The 16878-nt window shown below is 47.9% G+C and overlaps 1 protein-coding gene across 1 annotated transcript in view; it reads right to left on the minus strand.

Annotated features, from left to right (window-relative positions):
* Positions 1 to 16878, minus strand: part of LOC138467651 (glycogen phosphorylase, brain form) — a 760591-nt gene that overhangs the window by 515400 nt on the left and 228313 nt on the right. The window contains exon 4 of the mRNA XM_069607828.1: positions 16464 to 16567. Within this exon, the coding sequence (XP_069463929.1) occupies positions 16464 to 16567 (104 nt within the window). The remainder of the gene's footprint in view (positions 1 to 16463; positions 16568 to 16878) is intronic.

Consider the following 16878-nt stretch of genomic DNA (forward strand, 5'->3'; position numbering starts at 1 on the left):
CCTCTTACCTTGGGGGGGGCCTCCGGTAAGGACACGGAACGGTCAAGGGAAGACCTCATTCGGCACGCCGCTGCCAGGTCAGTTGGCCCTCAGGCAATGGAGCTCGGAGCAAGCAGCGAACAGAGGAGCACCAGCGGGGAAGGCCGCGATACGATTCATCACGCCACCGGTTGTAGCCGGAGGGCCTGCGTGCCTGTTGCGGACTGTACAAATGGGGGCAAAAGGTGCGGGTTGGGAGCATAACTGGGGATTCCTGACCTAAGGCGACCAGGTGCATGAGGGGGAACTCACTGCGGCCGGTGGCCCGCTGTGAGTCGTGGCGGCGACACCGGTCGCAGCGACTGGTCTCGGGCAGACAAGCCCAGCGGATGTTACCTGGTGTTCCCGTAGAAAGTACTGGCGGATACCACAAGGGGAACTGCACAGCCATCAGTTTATTATGAACGGCGCCCAGGAGTATTAGACTCAGGGGAGGTCCACGTAATGGGGAGGGTTAGGGGGCTTGGAAGACCTTTCCATCTCCAAAAAGTGGGTGGGGGAAATGGGAAGTGCATCGTTGGAAACTGGAAATTGGGAAGTAACAATGAAGTCAGCAAGGGGGGGTGAATTGAAAGTTTGCACTGGAAACAGGGATCCGGCAAGTACGTTGGTAACAGAGGGGAAGGAGGGCCCCTGAGAGATTAGGGGAGGATAAGGGGGGGGGGGGTTCCAGAGGAGGGGGCACTCTGGGATTGGCAGCTTAGGAGATCCAAAGAAACTTGGGGGAGGGCCTTGGAGTGCAGGGGGTAGGGGCCAGGGGGAGCAGGGGGGAAAGTGGGGGAGGACCCCTCTGTAGCGAAAGGCAGGGGAAGAGGATGGGGATAAGAAGGATGCTGGGCTCTGGGGGATAGGTAGCGCTTGATGGATGGGGCTATGGGGCTCTCTAGAGCAGGAGGGCGCGATGGGGGCCGGAGGGGATGGGACAACTAAGGCGAGGAGAACTAGGGCAGATCGGGGTCTTGGTGGAAGGGGGGAGAGGGGCTCCCTGGCAGGATGGGCTGAAGCTAGACCTGTTTGGGGAGAGAAAACCAACAATGATTAATAATTCAACCCAGGGAAACGGGAAGAGGGAATACAGGGGAAAGGGAGAAAAGGAGGAAAAGGAGACCGGAACGCATCCTTTAGAAGGAGCCTAAGCGGAAATGGAGAATGGAAAGAAAGTAAAGCACGGAATAAAATTGCACTTAAATAGCGTTGGGGAAAGAAAATGATAAGAAAATTGCAAAATAAAGAAATTGCCAAAGGGTAGAGAGGGACTGGTGAGGAAGGGACTGGGCGCCCGCGTCGGGTCCCCCCAGGACCCGAAGGGGCGGGGGGGGAAAGTTGCTTGCTCTCAGCGCAGAATCCTGAGTGTAAACGGAACACCTGTAAGCTAACTCCTGACTTTATGTGTAATAAAGTTTGCTGTGGCAATTTATCTCCCACTCATACCACTGGTCCCTGCCTATTTTTGGGATTGAAGGGGCTTGGGATGCCTTGGGAGGGGGGTAGCCGGGCAGGAGAATGAGAGTTGGAATGGGTAATGAGAGAGGGGGGGTGGGGGGGGCATTTTGGGTCGACAAGGGCTGCCACCGTGCCACCCCACTGAGGGTGTCAGCGCTAAGCGTCGCACAGTGACGGCAGCACTCCGCGGCTCCAGCGATGGCACCCTGCTGTCCCAAGACGGCAGTCTGCAGCACATTAAACTATGGCATTCAGTTGCACACACAGAGACGGCCATCCGCTGCATAGTACTGACATAGTACTGAAGGGAGGCCGCCACAACATAGAGGAGCTGGAGCCCGCCATCCGGGTGAGTTTAAACACTAACGGTGCGACACGTGAAAGGGACTAAAGGGCTGTACACAGGAGGACCTCCATTGAAAGTACAACAGTTCCCGTGACCGGTCAAGAGGAAGCACGAACACAAGACGAGACTGTAACACTAGAATGCAATGTAGACCCACGAGAAAACAACAACGAAGATGAAGGTGACCTTCAGCGTGCCGACATCAGGACAACATACAGTCAATGCAAGGTTCAGGAACGGAAGGGACCGGGCGCCGCTGTAAAGACTGCCGAGTACACAAGAAGAAAAATCCATGACAATGACGGCAAAGTAACGGCTCTGCAAGAGATATCACACATGGAACTTAGTTGGATAATAAAGAATGCGGAAGACTACAAGGACCACAGAGAGGTACTGGATTGGAGGGAGACGAGTATGCTGGAAGGTGGATGTAACCTGGGGATGGTGGAAGAGATGCTTGAAGGTGGATTTACACAAGGTGCAAACAAAAAGGATGAGGCAATAAGGTCAACGAAGCGTAAGTGTACGATGGGAAAAGAAATGGTCCATAGAAAGGAGAAGGGTAGAATGACGGGAGTACTCCCGCAGGATGAAATGTGTGAAATGGGGCACGCAGAGGAACATCACAACAAGATTAAGACACATGGAGAACTACTAAATATAACAGCCAAGGAGGAACCAGCGATATCCAGTGTCCAAAGTGAAGTCGAAGCACTGGAGAATGTGCGTGAGCAGCAGCAGAGGAGAAACAATAACAGGCAAATGAGAGCCTGCAAAACAGGGGAGGCAGTGGTATCAACTGAAAAATGGTCTCAGGAGAAAGAAACCAACATGGCAAAGGTGAACGAGGAACATATGTATATCATCGTGAATGAAACCGCAGAAACAGACCAGACACTGGGCCTCATCACGAGTTGTGCAGTAATACCACTGGCTGTAATTGCGACAAAAATTGGCATTTTTCCAGTGTGTTTACCCTCAGCTCTGAGCTGGGGGTAAACACGCCAGACTCGAGATTGGGCAGAGTGGTAAATGCAGCAGTAATAAATACTGTTACCGCCGCATTTAAGTGCTACCACCCAACTCGTAATGAGCCCACTATCACTCGTGATGAGGCCCACTATCACCACGCGTTATGACCCCTCCCATAATAAGAAATAGGGTCTGACCACAAGAGCTGGGGAGGTTGGCAGAAGTGCACCTAAATGAATATCATGTCTCATAAGGTGGCCAGAAAGTAGCACAGAGATCCTAGTGGAAAACTGAAAATGAAGGAGAGCTAACAAGTGGAAGACCACAACGAATACTGAGAAAACCCCCAGAAACTCTCCAAAGAAATCTTGACCCATGAAGGATGATAAGCAGGGGGGAGATGTTGCATATATACTCCCCAGGACTGACTACCTTAATGGAAATACCACCTTAAGGGCCTGGAGGAAGGGAACCGCACAGGGGCAGGATGGAGGAAGAGGAGTGGCAACTAGAGCCTGGGATGGAAAGCTATAAAGGGAATAAAGAGAAGTACCATATAGCAGTGCCTCTGTCCAGAATTGGCTGTTTCCAGTTTCCATAGATTTACCAGAGCACTGGCTCTGCCCATCTTCCCCAGTCCACACGCTGGGGATTTGGGGTCAAAACATATGCCCATGATTATGCCATGTTACTCAAGCTTAGCACAGATATCACCCTACAGTACCTCCTAGATTAGAAGATGTTTGAAGGAGGAAGGGTGACGCCTTCGTAAAGATTTACAGGGGTCTATTACTAGTAAGTGCTGCCCCCAAACCCCATCAAAGCACTTTCAAAGTCCAGGCCTTAAAAACATTTTCATAATTCACAGAGGGAATATCTTCAAAAGAATGTGTCTTCACTTTAACAGCTCATGCTTTTTTAAATATCATTATTATTGCTCTGGTTCAAATAGTTGTATTAAGAGCAGAGCTACCCATTGGCCCCGTTTGGCAGTAATGGCCCTGAGATATCCCAGAGAAAGTGAGAGAGGACTCATTGTTCACTGCTACAGAGGAGAGGAGGAGCTGCTCTGATCGCACTGGTATTGCTCAGTTTGAAGTAGGTGGTGCTCAGGCAGCATGGCACTCCAAGGCACTCCAAGATGGCGGCTGCGATACCGGCGCTGTTAAAAAGAAAGGTGGCTTTGGCACCGATATGCATGGCAGAAGAGGCAGGCTTGCGGGAGAGGCTTCAGAGAGACAGAACTTCTGTGATCTTCAAGAGGAGGAGCCATTGTAGAGGCCATCTATGAGATGCGATGCACCAAATTTAGGGAATTTCGTGAGACTGGGCTGGAGATACACACCAGACAGCAGGGGCATTACACCTACTTTTCTTAACAAGGGCAAGCCGGTTTGGGAGTGCTGATACCGCAGGTTTAGTTATGGATTGTTGGTGAAAGAACTTTGGGCAAAATAAATGGGGGAAGCCACTGATCCTCACTTTCAACCCCTCCAGGAATATTCCATCTTTGTTTCTACGTGATGAGCAAACATAAGCTGTTACAAGGGGTTGGTTTTTAGTGCAGTCCTATATAGGGAAATATGAGTGCCTAAGACCCCATCACCATGAAGTCTCGCCAAGCGATGCCAGGAGGAGGTGAGGGAATGGCACTGCTGGCATCCATGGAATTCATGTACAACAAGATGGACCTCAACTGCCCTCGATTATGACTCTGGAGAATAAGTTCGAGGACCTGGCCTTTGGGGGCTCGTTGGTTGAGGAAAGCATGGCGTCTGTCCACAAGAATGATACTCCCCTTTTGGATATCCACACTTCTCAGAGAGGGTTTCTAGACTTCCAGCACTGCTCAGTGGCTGTCTGCTAATTTCAAAAGAAGATGGAAGCGCTAGAGAACGCATGTGCATGGGAAGCATATGAGTGCTTGCAGTTCTATCAGGAATGGTGATGGACAAATTGCAAGGTTTGCACCATACTTATTCAATCTACAGCTGCTCGATGGAGGAGAAAGTATCTGCCTGCAGAGATCTTTCATGAGGTTCTGCTCCCCACAAGGGGGAAAGGAGAGGAAGAAAAAATATAGTGGAACCATACTAGTCACTTTGAGGGTGCCGGTGGACAGGTAGCAGGTGCTGGGAGTGGCTGCCCCACGAAGGAAGAACTAGATGGTAGAAAGTACAATTCTTCTGTTTCTGAATCTTTGCATGGGCAGTTTAACCCCCTTGTAATTTTGGGGCTAACCACAGCCTATTTTGTTTACAAAAATGTGGCAGCCCCCCTACTGAGAACCAACATGGCCCAAATAACCTGTTCTATGGGATGTATCCCACCCTCGAGTGGTCTACCACCACATTCTAGCTCACTGTACCTTTCAGTTGAAATAGCCATTTGCATATTAGTCTGGACCCACCCACAAGGGCAGTCCAGTACCAAAATACTAGGCAATTATCGAATCAGCAATCCCGAGACACGTGTTTCAGCCTTGTTGGGCATCATCACTGAGGTGACGCTGACCCTCTCTAAGCAGAGTGAGCAAGGAGTCCACGTCTGGAGTACCCTTAGTGGTTTATGGTAAACCACAAGTTTTACAAAATTTACTAAAATGTGGCAGCCCCTCTACTGAGAACGAACATGGGCAATCCCACGCTGACATACTAGCGAATTCTCCTCTGAACAAGAGTACCTGCGGCAACCGCAGACAAGTGCTTCAACCTTGTTGCGCATCTTCAGCAAGCTTCTTTCTTACTGTCTTTTTTTCATTTTTCCCGTAGGGTAGCTGTGAGGTGGTAGTCAGGCAGTTAAGGTTTCTGACTTCAGGAACTGAGTATGACATTGCAGGTATTTTGTTGGAATTTTCATTTTAAGGGAAGGGTGGTGTCTACTGATTGTGTAACAGGGGAGGACACATTTGCTAGTGGACAGTTAATGACAGCTGACAGGACCAATGACTAAAAGAGAGAATGTCAGAATTTGACATTTGGAACTGTCCGTTTCCTGAGAAGAAGGTGACAGAAGACTAAGGTGTGAAATTTGGTTTCAAGGTAATGGAGGATCTAAACATGTCACCGGATTAGGGGCTCCCTTCGCTCAAGTGGGGATGGATCCTCCAACATGCAATGACAGATTTATTCTGAAACTGTTTACCCAAGGCTGCCTGAAGAAGCTGGGCACATAGCTCAATTGCAACACACTTGACCTGGGAACAGGACAATGCTAAGTGGCATGGGTTTGATTCCCGGTCGAGTCAGCTCCTTCCATCATCCTTTTGAGGCTAGTAAATTGAGTAACACACGTGGGTAATAATGGAGCCATGTCAGCTAAAAATTGTAGATTTGGTAGACAACAGAATCTTGAATCTTTGAAACATCTCGTGGTCGAATGTCCTGCTCTGTTTGAACCACGCTGTAAATACTTAAACGAAATATGTACTAGCAAGTGATTATCTGATGATGCACTTCTTTTGGTCTAGGATAATGAATGTTAAACAGATTTCGTTAATTATTGCGAATTTGAGGTTTTGTAAAGAGATTTGAATTATCAAATTAGATGTGAACCTGTTCTTTATTTCTAAAGTATTAGGTTTTCTGTGAACCAAAAATACTGGTTAATAAATAAAATAAAATAATGGTGATACACGTCATTGTATATTTAGAAACAGGAAGAATCTGGTATAAAGAGTTATTCAAATCATCAAATTGTAATTATTATTAGCAGTATAAGTAAGGCACCCAACTTAGAGACTACACGCGGGCTAACCTGGGTATAAACCTGGCTAGGTCTTTGGCGCCAGGCTCTTGTGAGTTATGACATAACAGACCGACTGGCTGGAAGGCTGAGTAATAATACATGGTTGCAATCATTACCTAGGGTGGGGATGCATTAGTCCATAGTGCCTGTAATCTGGTTGAACACTTTTATGATCTGTAAGGTTGATAGTTGCACAGCCCCAAAAATACCCTAAATGCCTTTAAATTTGGTTCTAAGAGAGTGGGTGATGAATAGTCCCCTTGAACACACTGGGCCTCATTACGAGTATGGAGGTAGCCATGGTGCTATTAGCTCCATGGCTGCCTCCCTACCGGGCCCCAATACCGGGTTCCTGCAATGAGGATTTACCGGGTCATTCCAACATAGGAGGACCCGGAAATCCCTCCTTGCAGGAACCATTCCCCATTCCCATTTGAGCCCCATAGGGCTCAATGGGAATGGGGAGGGAGGTAATAACGGGCACATTACAAATGGCCCGTTATTACCACCCTCTTCCCCTCGCGGGACCCGGAAAGATGCCTGGTTTTACCAGGCGTCCTTACAGGGTCCCGCAAAGGGAACCTCGTAATTGCGCATCCCATAATGAAGGGTGCCGGTCCCATACCAGCACCCTTCATTACGGGAGCGCAAGCCTCGTAATGAGGCCACTGTATAATTTAAGTTTCTATAAGGGTAAGGGTCCTACAGCCCCTTAATGCCAGTTGTTTCAGGTGGAGGTATGGCTAGGAGGTAGGGGGTTTTAAACTCCCTGTAATGTTGTACTCCTCACAGGGTGTACCACTGGTGCCCTCATTTCAGCGCCATTGTACCTTTTAGAGGCCCTTCACAGGTGCCTTGTTATATGAGTGGCCCTTCGAGGGCCGCTATATGCTGTGCTCATGGGAAAAAGGAGAATCGAGATGGTCCTGGGTTCCCTGCAACGTTTGGCTTGCGCCTCCAAAGGCTATGCAGGCAATGGGGTGTTCTTGTCCTTACCATAAACTGGTAGGTTCCGGTTGTCACTATGATAACCTGCCTGGGCGGTAGGGCACTTTCATGCCCCTCTCATTATTCTGAGCATAATTCCTGGAGCTGAGCCACCGAAGGCCATGCAACATGGAGGGCTCTGTGTAGAGCGGGAATAGTTCAATGATTCACAGACTCAGTTGTAAATAGTTTATTCACACCTTTCTATACATTTTGCAGCCGGTCTATAATTAGTAACAACTATAACTAACCTCGAGTACAGTGGGAATGGTCGTGTGTGTGGTGCGCTGTTTTATCACCTTTGCTAAAGCAATATTAATTTCATCTTTTCCATGAACGTACACCTCTATCAGTGGTCTCTTTCTCGGGATCCTACCTAGCACTAGATTATAAAGGTTCAGGCACTTTCGTGTATTCAGTCTTGCAGGCATGTTTGGCAGCGTAAGGAATTATCCAATTGTTCTCAGGCGGCTTTTGTTGTGCCCCCTCAAGTGACCCAGGGGTAGCACTGCCTAATCTACCTCGCGGCTGTAAGAGTGATAGGTTAAAAGTGGGGATGCATCTGGATAAAAGTAGGGCGCCACAAGAGGTGGCAAAATCAGTGCTTGAGAAGGAGTAGGGGATTCAGGCTTCTGGTCAATGGCCACCCGCTGTGATCGTTGCATGGATGGGGAAGTGGAACCCGAATGCTCCCCGGGACTGTCTCGAGATTCCTCTGGAGAACAGAGGGCGACCTGTCCTTGGGGTGATGAACCTCCATGGATGATACCTCTGGAGCCAGACTGGAGTCAGGCTGGAGATGGTTGCTTCTTGCTAATTGTGCCTTCATACTCATTCAATGATCTAGTCTATTTCTCTTGCTGTTCTCTTCCTCCCACCTCGCCAGCCTTTCCCCAATCCATTAGGGACAGCAGGGGCTGTTCAGGGAGGATTATCCAAGGATTTCGACCGAGCAGCTTTGAGATGCACATTTTACAGGAGGTGTTCTCTTTTAGTGGGAAACAAGGCTGGTTTGGGAATACAAATAATATTCCTTTCTGGAGCATCATCTTGGCGCTGTCACTGTCCCTTTCACGTCCCAATAAAAGCATTTGACAAAACAATGTCATACACAAGTAGACCAAGATCTTAAATAAAATGTATTGCTCTACGCAAAGTAAGAAGGATTGCAGGAACACCTCTGCTCCACCATGCAGAAATACTGAATTACAATTACAACAGCTCCGTGGCCAGCACACACACACATTCCAACAGGTTTCCTTCCCATACACATTTTACTAGATAATGATCCTCTTTCCATTTACAACTGACCCTATAAATTGGATTCTGTCCTTGGACTCAAGCCCTTTTGGGCTGATGAATAAGAGGAGTTTTGGAAGAGTTCCGTGGATTCATGGAAAGGGCAATGTATGCAACATAATTATTTCTATAAACATACATCCATTACTGCACTTTTAACCTTCACATAAAAATCTGACAGAGAGCGATAGAAGAGATAAAAATAAACAGTGCCAGAGTGTCTATGGAAACTGGTTGAAAAGCTTTTTGCAAAGGGCATGGGGACTGGGTTATTTATTCTACAGTGAAAGGGCATGAGTAGATTAATGTTAGCATTTCTGCTTCAAAATGATTTCTCAAAGGCTATGGGCCTCATTCCAAGTCTGGTGGTCTGGAAATAAGAGTGCCAGTAGCAACGTACTGAGAACATTCGGGACCGCCAGACTACGAGAATGCCTGCAGAGGCCGCAGGTCTAACCAGCCGGGAGCACCGGCCCCTGCAGGCATGGTTTTCACAGAGGCACCATTAGCAACGGTGCCGGTGCTTCTGTGCCCCCATTCCTATGTGGTCCTATGGGACTCCACAGGAATGGGGACTTACAGTTTCTGCCGCCTGACATCCAGGGCCTCCGTAGTTTCCCGGTGGCACCAGGACCTCAGATGGTGGAACAGTGTTACGAGGTTGGCGGCAACCCGCCGGTAGCATTGGCGGGTTACTGCCAACCTTGTAATGAGGCGCTATGTGCCTACTCTGATGAAGTGCCCCGCCAGGCGCTAGAGGTTGGAGATGGAGGACTAGGGGGCAGGGTGCTGCAACCCACTGTGTGAATCAGGGCCCAAGAGGTGCATGGGTAGGATGCACTGGGCAATGTCACCTACACATGTGAGCTTGGCAGGGACTTGTCAAAAGGGCAGCATAGTCAACATAGCCCCTTTAAGATGGTTAAGGCAGACAGCAGAGTTAAAGTGGGAGAAATGGCAGCAGGGATGTCATTTAGGGGACGCCAGGGGTCACACCCACAACCTCTGTGTTCTCCCTTGCTACCCCTGTAAATAAAAGGTTTTTTTAATGTTGTGTATTTTTTATTTTTTATTAAAACTCCTGGAGTAACGGGGGCCCTGTCACACCAGGTCTGGAGGTGCCCCTGCGCAGTCTTCACCCACCAGGGTGAAGGCTGGGCCAGGGATTGCAGCGTGAGAAGGAAGCACTCAGTAGGGGTTAGAGCTGACCGTGTCACATGCCATGTTCAACTCAAGCACCTTCTCTTCTGGCCTCCTTGTGGCTATTATACAGGAACCAGGAAGCTCTCCCAGCTTCCTGGTTCCTTTTTGTGAGCAGCACAGTGGAGCCAAGGGTGGCCTGGAGTGATGGGCCACAGCTGGAAAAACAGGTAAAAAGGCATTTTTAAAAAAAAATGTGACGTGTAGTTTGCCTGTCTTAAGTGCTTATCAGATGTATGTATGTGCTATGGGTCAGTGAGTGGTGCGTGAATTGGATGAAATGTGATAGTGTGTGTCTTTGAATGTTCTGGGTGGGTGTGTGCTTGTGCAGATAATGCAGTGAGAGTGGATGTAAGAGAAGGTGTATGTGTGAGTGACTTCTGGGTGAATGAGTATGAATGTGGTTGTGTGTGTGTTTGAATGTTCTGGGTGGCTTGGTGCGTTCCTGTGTGGAGAATGCAGTGCAAGTGGACGTGAGAGGTTTATGGGTGAGTGAATGTTGGGTGAGTAGGAGAGAGAGAGAGTGTGTGTGTGTGTGTGTGTGTATATGTGTGTGTGTGTGTGTGTGTTCTTGTGCATGCGTGCGTGCGTTTGTGTGTTTGTGTGTGTGTTCTTGTGCATTTTTGGTGACTTGCATCTATTATACTTTTTTTCCATGAGTTACCCTACACGCTACACGACCGATTCCACACTGTCTGGCCTTCTACCCAAATTTTCACAGAAAGTGTGCTGTGTAATGCACCATTTTAACCCATTATTCAAAAAAAATTCTCATGGGTGGGGGAGAATCCCCCTGATCCCCCCAACCTGTTTTCGTTAGTTCGGGCCCCCTCAATAGGCTCGGTCGCAATCCCATATTTGTGGCAAATATCCGCACCCTCCAATAAAACAACTCACCACCCGCCACTGGTGGCTGGTATACTTTGGGACCAGGCACCGGCCCCTTCTTTCTACGTTAGGTGAAACATTTACGCTTTGATTAAAAAACATGTTTACTTCTTTCACTTGGAGTAGTGTATGCCCATACAGTAGCAAATTCATGATGGACATTGCTCACATGTGGTGGTCCGGGCCGGCATGGGATGTGGCGTGCCCTGTGTTTTGTTAAGGAACTTGGGAGGGGGCTTAACATGGCTCGCAGGGGGCCCCCCAGGTTTTGTGCTACGCCATTGATTGGGCTCTACTCACCTTGAACACATTCAAGTGTGATGTGAATGGTGGAGAGGGGCCGCAAACTCGACCAGGACCCTGCTCTGGTGCAACACTGTTTAAGAAAATAAGCATTGGACACAGAGAATCAGAAGTGAGAGAACCATGGGGTGACACCACTCTGCACTCAAACGCCTTCTTGGAAAGGGCTTTGTGAAAGCTTCATTCACGGACCTGTCCTGGGTGCAGTCACTGAATAACGCCCCTCAGACATAGAGCTCTGAGAATCGTAGATGCGTGGAGCGCCACTCCTGCTCTTGAGGGAAGTCCGGCCCCCACCTTCCCACACCTCACCCTGTTAAAAAAAATTGAAGAAGACTCATGTATCAAAGCCTAGGACATTAAGGTGTTATGTTTGGCTCTGGGCTGTTGGGGACAAAGATGTTGTTGCTTGTCACATAACTTAAAGATAAATGCACACAGAGACAGATGGCCTCAGTTGGTTTACACCCGCACAATGGGTTTCTTCTATCGTAGTGGTAGCTGACTCATAGATACATTTATAACCAGGAAATTTGGTTGCTACTAAATCCTGGTCAATGTTTTAATTCTCAGGCCTTCCTCGTGCAGCATTTTGCTCCTGGGTGAACGGACAGTGCACGCCTCCCAAGGTCAGTGCTTTTTTGGCTTGTTTAACACATCAATGTTACAGATAACGAGTACTTCTGTGTCCTTTGATCTATAGATGTGTCATACACTAGCTGTAGCCTGCATTAGAGATTTCGGTTACCCTGTTACAAGTACTGCATTATGTATGTTTTACATATAGGCTCCACGTCGAATCTGGAAAATGACATTCCCCAAATTTGTGATAGTGGACAAATCTCACCTCCTTCTGTGGCTCAGTTCTTATATCTGGCTGAAATGAGAGTGCCTAGAAACACGGGTATTAGACACATCTAAAGATTGTGGGTCCTCATTTCCTGTGATGTCACTTGGGGATCGGATCAAATGTCATCACTTCCTGTGATGTCATCAGAGGTGTTGGGCCATGGGATGTCACTTCTGCTACCCCTGGCATTTTGGTGAAATGATATCCCTGAATGCCAGCTGTGATGGTGTTCCTTACCTGAAATTGGTGTTAGATGGCGAGGTGATCAAAGGAACTGGGGCTGCAACAAGCCGTGTGATACTGGGCCTGGGGGTGGTATGAGGAGGATGCCCTGCCTACCCTCACCAAGCCATGTGTGGAAGATAGGGTCTTGTCACATTGCCACTGTATGCACTCCTGCTCCTTTAAGCGAATCGAGGTTCGGTAATCCTGTGGAGCTGGCCGGGCCTTTTTGCACATGTTCAGAAATCCGAAACAAAACCAAAGGGTGAAGGAGTGGTACCTGAGCCAGGGGATAGAACGTGAGCAATCCATCGGTCATCTCCCAAGATTGGATTTAGCCTAACAGCGTCCACACCGAGGGTGTGGCCTAGCTGTACAAGGCAGAGAGAGGAACATCCAAGAGGAGAGGCCAGCCAACCCAAGGTCCCACTTCAGAACTCTCAGCCAACACCAAGGGTGGAGCCTATAAGCCAACCTCCCCTTTCCAAATCCAAGCTACCAAGGAAAACACTGGATTTCCCTTATGCCACAGGGAGGCAGGAAGGCAGAGCCAAATCCCCATAAAAGGCACGGCCTCTGGCAGAAGGCAGCGGGAGTAGGATTAAGTGTTCTTTCAGAGCTAACTGGAGAGGTGGACAGAAGGAGTTGGAGAAGAAGCGAGGGCACTGAAAGGTCCTGTAGGCATCTTCAGCTCACTCATACATCACCATGCAGAATGAAGAAAGAGGGGAACAGGATGTCCTGCCACATACAGAATATCAACAAAGCTAAAGTATTCCACCTCGGAGTTCAGGGTCACATCAAACACAACTCGAACTTTGCTCTCGTTGTCTATCAGATGCGATCCTTAACCCCTGAGTGGAATAGTTCCCAGTAGTTGATAGTCACCCATGTACAATTCTATATGTTGCAGGACATCCTTTTCCCCTCTCCCTTTATTCTTCTGCCTTTTGATGTGTGAACAACCTAAATCCGCTACAGGAACTGAGTGCAAAAAAACAAGAACTAAATAACTAAATACTGGACGTAATCGTTCTTTTGTGCACGAGGGACATTTTGCATAGATTTATCGTTCACCATGTTAATAACACAACACTGAAAATGATGACTACCTGATCAAGTCAACATCTTTTAGAAACATCCAGTTGTAGCCAGAGATCATCCTGAGGCCTTTGGCAAACCCGTTTTAACCGGCCTCAGGTTTACATGTTTACCTCACATTGTAAAAGGCCAAAACGAAGCTCACGCAGGGCTGCTGCGCGCAAACAACACACAGAGCCTGCTTCAAGGAAACCCAGCCAACAGTGTTGCTGATACTCCTGGTTCAAGCGGTCTGTAGAGTGCACCCCAAGCAAGAAGCAGGAGCTTATAAAAGAATAACCAATGGTGGTGACAGCACGCCAAGAGGAAGGCAAAGAAAGAAGCAACCAAAAGGAGAGGCTGAGGGCTCTCAGAAAAAAGGTGATCTATAGCCTATAAGCACTCTGAAGGAAACCGCAGCATTTTCAGATACCCTCTGCCGGAGGGTCAGCATTGCCAAGCAACTTGAAGCTCCGAAGAAAGGAGCCACTACAGAAAGTCATCCCACAGCGGGCAGTTGCCACAAGCCTAGACAACCTGGACGGGCAAACTGCACAGCGAGTGTGGATACAAGCATAAGAGCCAGGCCACGAAGAAGACCTGGGAAGCCATGTTCGGCTGAAAAGAAAAAAACTGAAGCCTGAGTAAAAGCAGCTGAGCCTGAAGGAGTGGACTTCAGTCTGCGACCAAGAAAGAGAGACCCGTGAAATGGGCCTCACAGTGCAGCGGCTGGTAGCCGAGCCAAGAGCCGGGGTATTTCAAAGCCACCAATTGAGAGGCTGACTAATCAAGTGACCAATAAGCCAGTTTATGCTCTATGGGAATTCCCATGTTCAAGTCACTGAACTGTGCATGCCAATGTTTTTTTTTGTTTTTTTTGTTAAACATGTATTTAATGATTTCAAATACAATAAGAAAGAAAAACAGTTATGAGTAGTTTAACAAAAAAAAATGCTCAAGAATACATAGGGAACAAGGACAATGTGAAGTTCAAGGTGCGCTGCAGCGAGTACCTCTACACTCTGGTCATCACAGACAAGGAGAAGGCAGAGAAGCTGAAGCAGTCACTACCCCCTGGTTTGGCAGTGAAAGAGCTGAAATAAATTGGACCTGATGTGTACAGAGTTTCACACTTGTTGGAATAAAAAATAGTAAAACCCCCGAAAAAAAAAAAAATACATAGGGAAACATGTCACTTGTTTAACTCTTATTTGCATTGACCCCCTGTCTTGGCGTTTTTCCCGTGTGCTACACTTCACAAGCCCAGTGCCCTATACGTTACATCTCGAGGGTCCTGCTACATGCTGCCTCTCCATTTAGAGAGGTCCATTTGTCTCGGGATGATAGCTCAGGGGCAAAGCGCTCGTCTTGGAAACAAGACGACACAGCGCACCATAGGTTCGAAACCCCGGTCCGCGCTTAGAAACCTCTGGGTATTAAGCGCATTATAAATAACATATCATATCATATCATATCAGAGGCAAAGTCTTGCTGTGAGACACACGTGAGGCTGGAAGGGCACAGCCTTACAGTTCATGAGTGCCTTTGCTTTCCATTTGTCAGGCCACAGTGAATATCTTGAGTGAGCCTTTACTTGTGCCGCTAGTTGTAAAGGTAGGTGTTGCATGTTCACTAGTGCGCATGTGAAATTAGGGGCGGTCCCTATTCAGGCACTACGAGGATTAGGTGGAGGCACAGCACGGCAGTATATCGGATCGGTCCCCCAAAGAGATCACGTGGTGCAACCCTTGAAGTGAACTGCTGCCCGCCTCCAGGTAGAGGCATGGACAGGGTAGGGCCTGAGCGGGCAAGGCCCACTCAAAATCTGTAAATGCCCATTCAGCAGCAGTGTGTGGGTGTTTACAGATGTTAATGTCAATGCAGTGGGCCCAACTACATCAGCTTCAGGCCGCGCTTGTTAGACCATCCTGGCTACGCTCCAGGTGACCCTGATACGCGGGCCCCTTCCCTAATACCTTTTGGGAGGGAACAAAGCGACGCTGCACACCCAGACACCCCACAGTAGTGCGAGGCTATACTGTACACATGAAATCTAACACGTCCATTCATTACCACGATCAATGCAGTGCAGAGAAAGATGCCTAGCAAATATCGCCCACACCAAGACACTCCGTGTAAGGTCGCAGTCCCAAATAAACCTAGAATTGTGTTGTTTTGCGAGCGTTTGGGACACTAAACCCCCGCTAAGATTTAAGGACAAATGATGGTGGGATCCCAAAACACCAATCTGGCCCCCCAACACCATAAGAAGCTGTCGCTTGATTTGCAAGACCCAAGACTGTACGATCTGTAATCACTGGGGGAAATGGTGGGAGGCTAGTCTCACATGTATTCATCCACAGGCATATCTGTTTTAAATGGAGCATTCTTTGTATTGGCTTGCCTTGTCCTCTAGCGCCAAGATACCTCTGGGTGACCGTGTGCTATAGAAGTTGCTTTAACATAACATATAATAACATAACTGCCCATCTGCAGAGGAAACTAGAACAGGAGGCTTTGGGGGTTGATTTCACTTGCGCCGACTACTTTTGGCAAAGACCAATGGAAGAAAGGGAGATTGTTCTATGTTAAGCTGTCAATCAAAATGTAATAGGCACATAATACGCTATCATGACTACATATGTAATCAAAGTATGCATGTTAACAAGAGTAAAAACTGTTTAAATTGAGTCTGTAAAAAGAACCCACGATGTTACATGACAATGTATTGTTTTCTTGACTGTATTGTCTTATGTTTTATTTGAAAGGTTTGATGAAAACCTTAACAGACGACGTTAATACATTTTTTTTTAACTACGTTCGATTGATGTGCAAGTCAGTGAGAAAACATGTTCGCAGCCCGAGTAGGACAAAATAAAAGCGTGGTTTTAGACGACGAACACACAAGTTTCCTCCTCAAATGAACTACTTTCACCCTTGCCAACAGAACAATTAGGACACTGTTAAAAGGAGAACCGACCTTTTTTGCGCATTGTCGCGTATCGAGGCCCTTTTGTCTGGTTCTCATCGCTCCGTGCATAAGTGCTACGGCCAGAACATTATTTTTCCAGTGCAACGTTAACCTACCTGCCAACCGTCAATGATTTTTTGATTGAAAATGCCAAATTCGTATCGGATTCCGTAGCCGTATGCAGCAAGTCCCAGCGTTGCCATGGAATCAAGGAAGCAAGCTGAAAAACACAACAAACAAGCAGTCACTGAGCACATGTACCTATTTATCGAGAGGGGCATGCTACGAATGCTGTAATAGTTTATTGCAGAAGGTTATGGAGATTCCGGAGAGCATTACTGCGCGACACACACACACACACATCCCCCACACCTCCGCCCCCCCCTTTACCCCCTCCCAAATGTCAAGGTGGATATTCGCTGCTCAAAACAGAGCATGGGAAAAGATAATAGGCGTGTCAGCAGCATTGCAGTAAGAGGACCAAAAGCCTCTCAGCAGCAGAAAATAATAATACAAGTACAGCGGAGAGAG

Source organism: Ambystoma mexicanum, chromosome 4q (assembly GCF_040938575.1).
Source record: "Ambystoma mexicanum isolate Mex_15411 chromosome 4q, UKY_AmexF1_1, whole genome shotgun sequence".
Lineage (NCBI taxonomy): Eukaryota > Metazoa > Chordata > Amphibia > Caudata > Ambystomatidae > Ambystoma > Ambystoma mexicanum.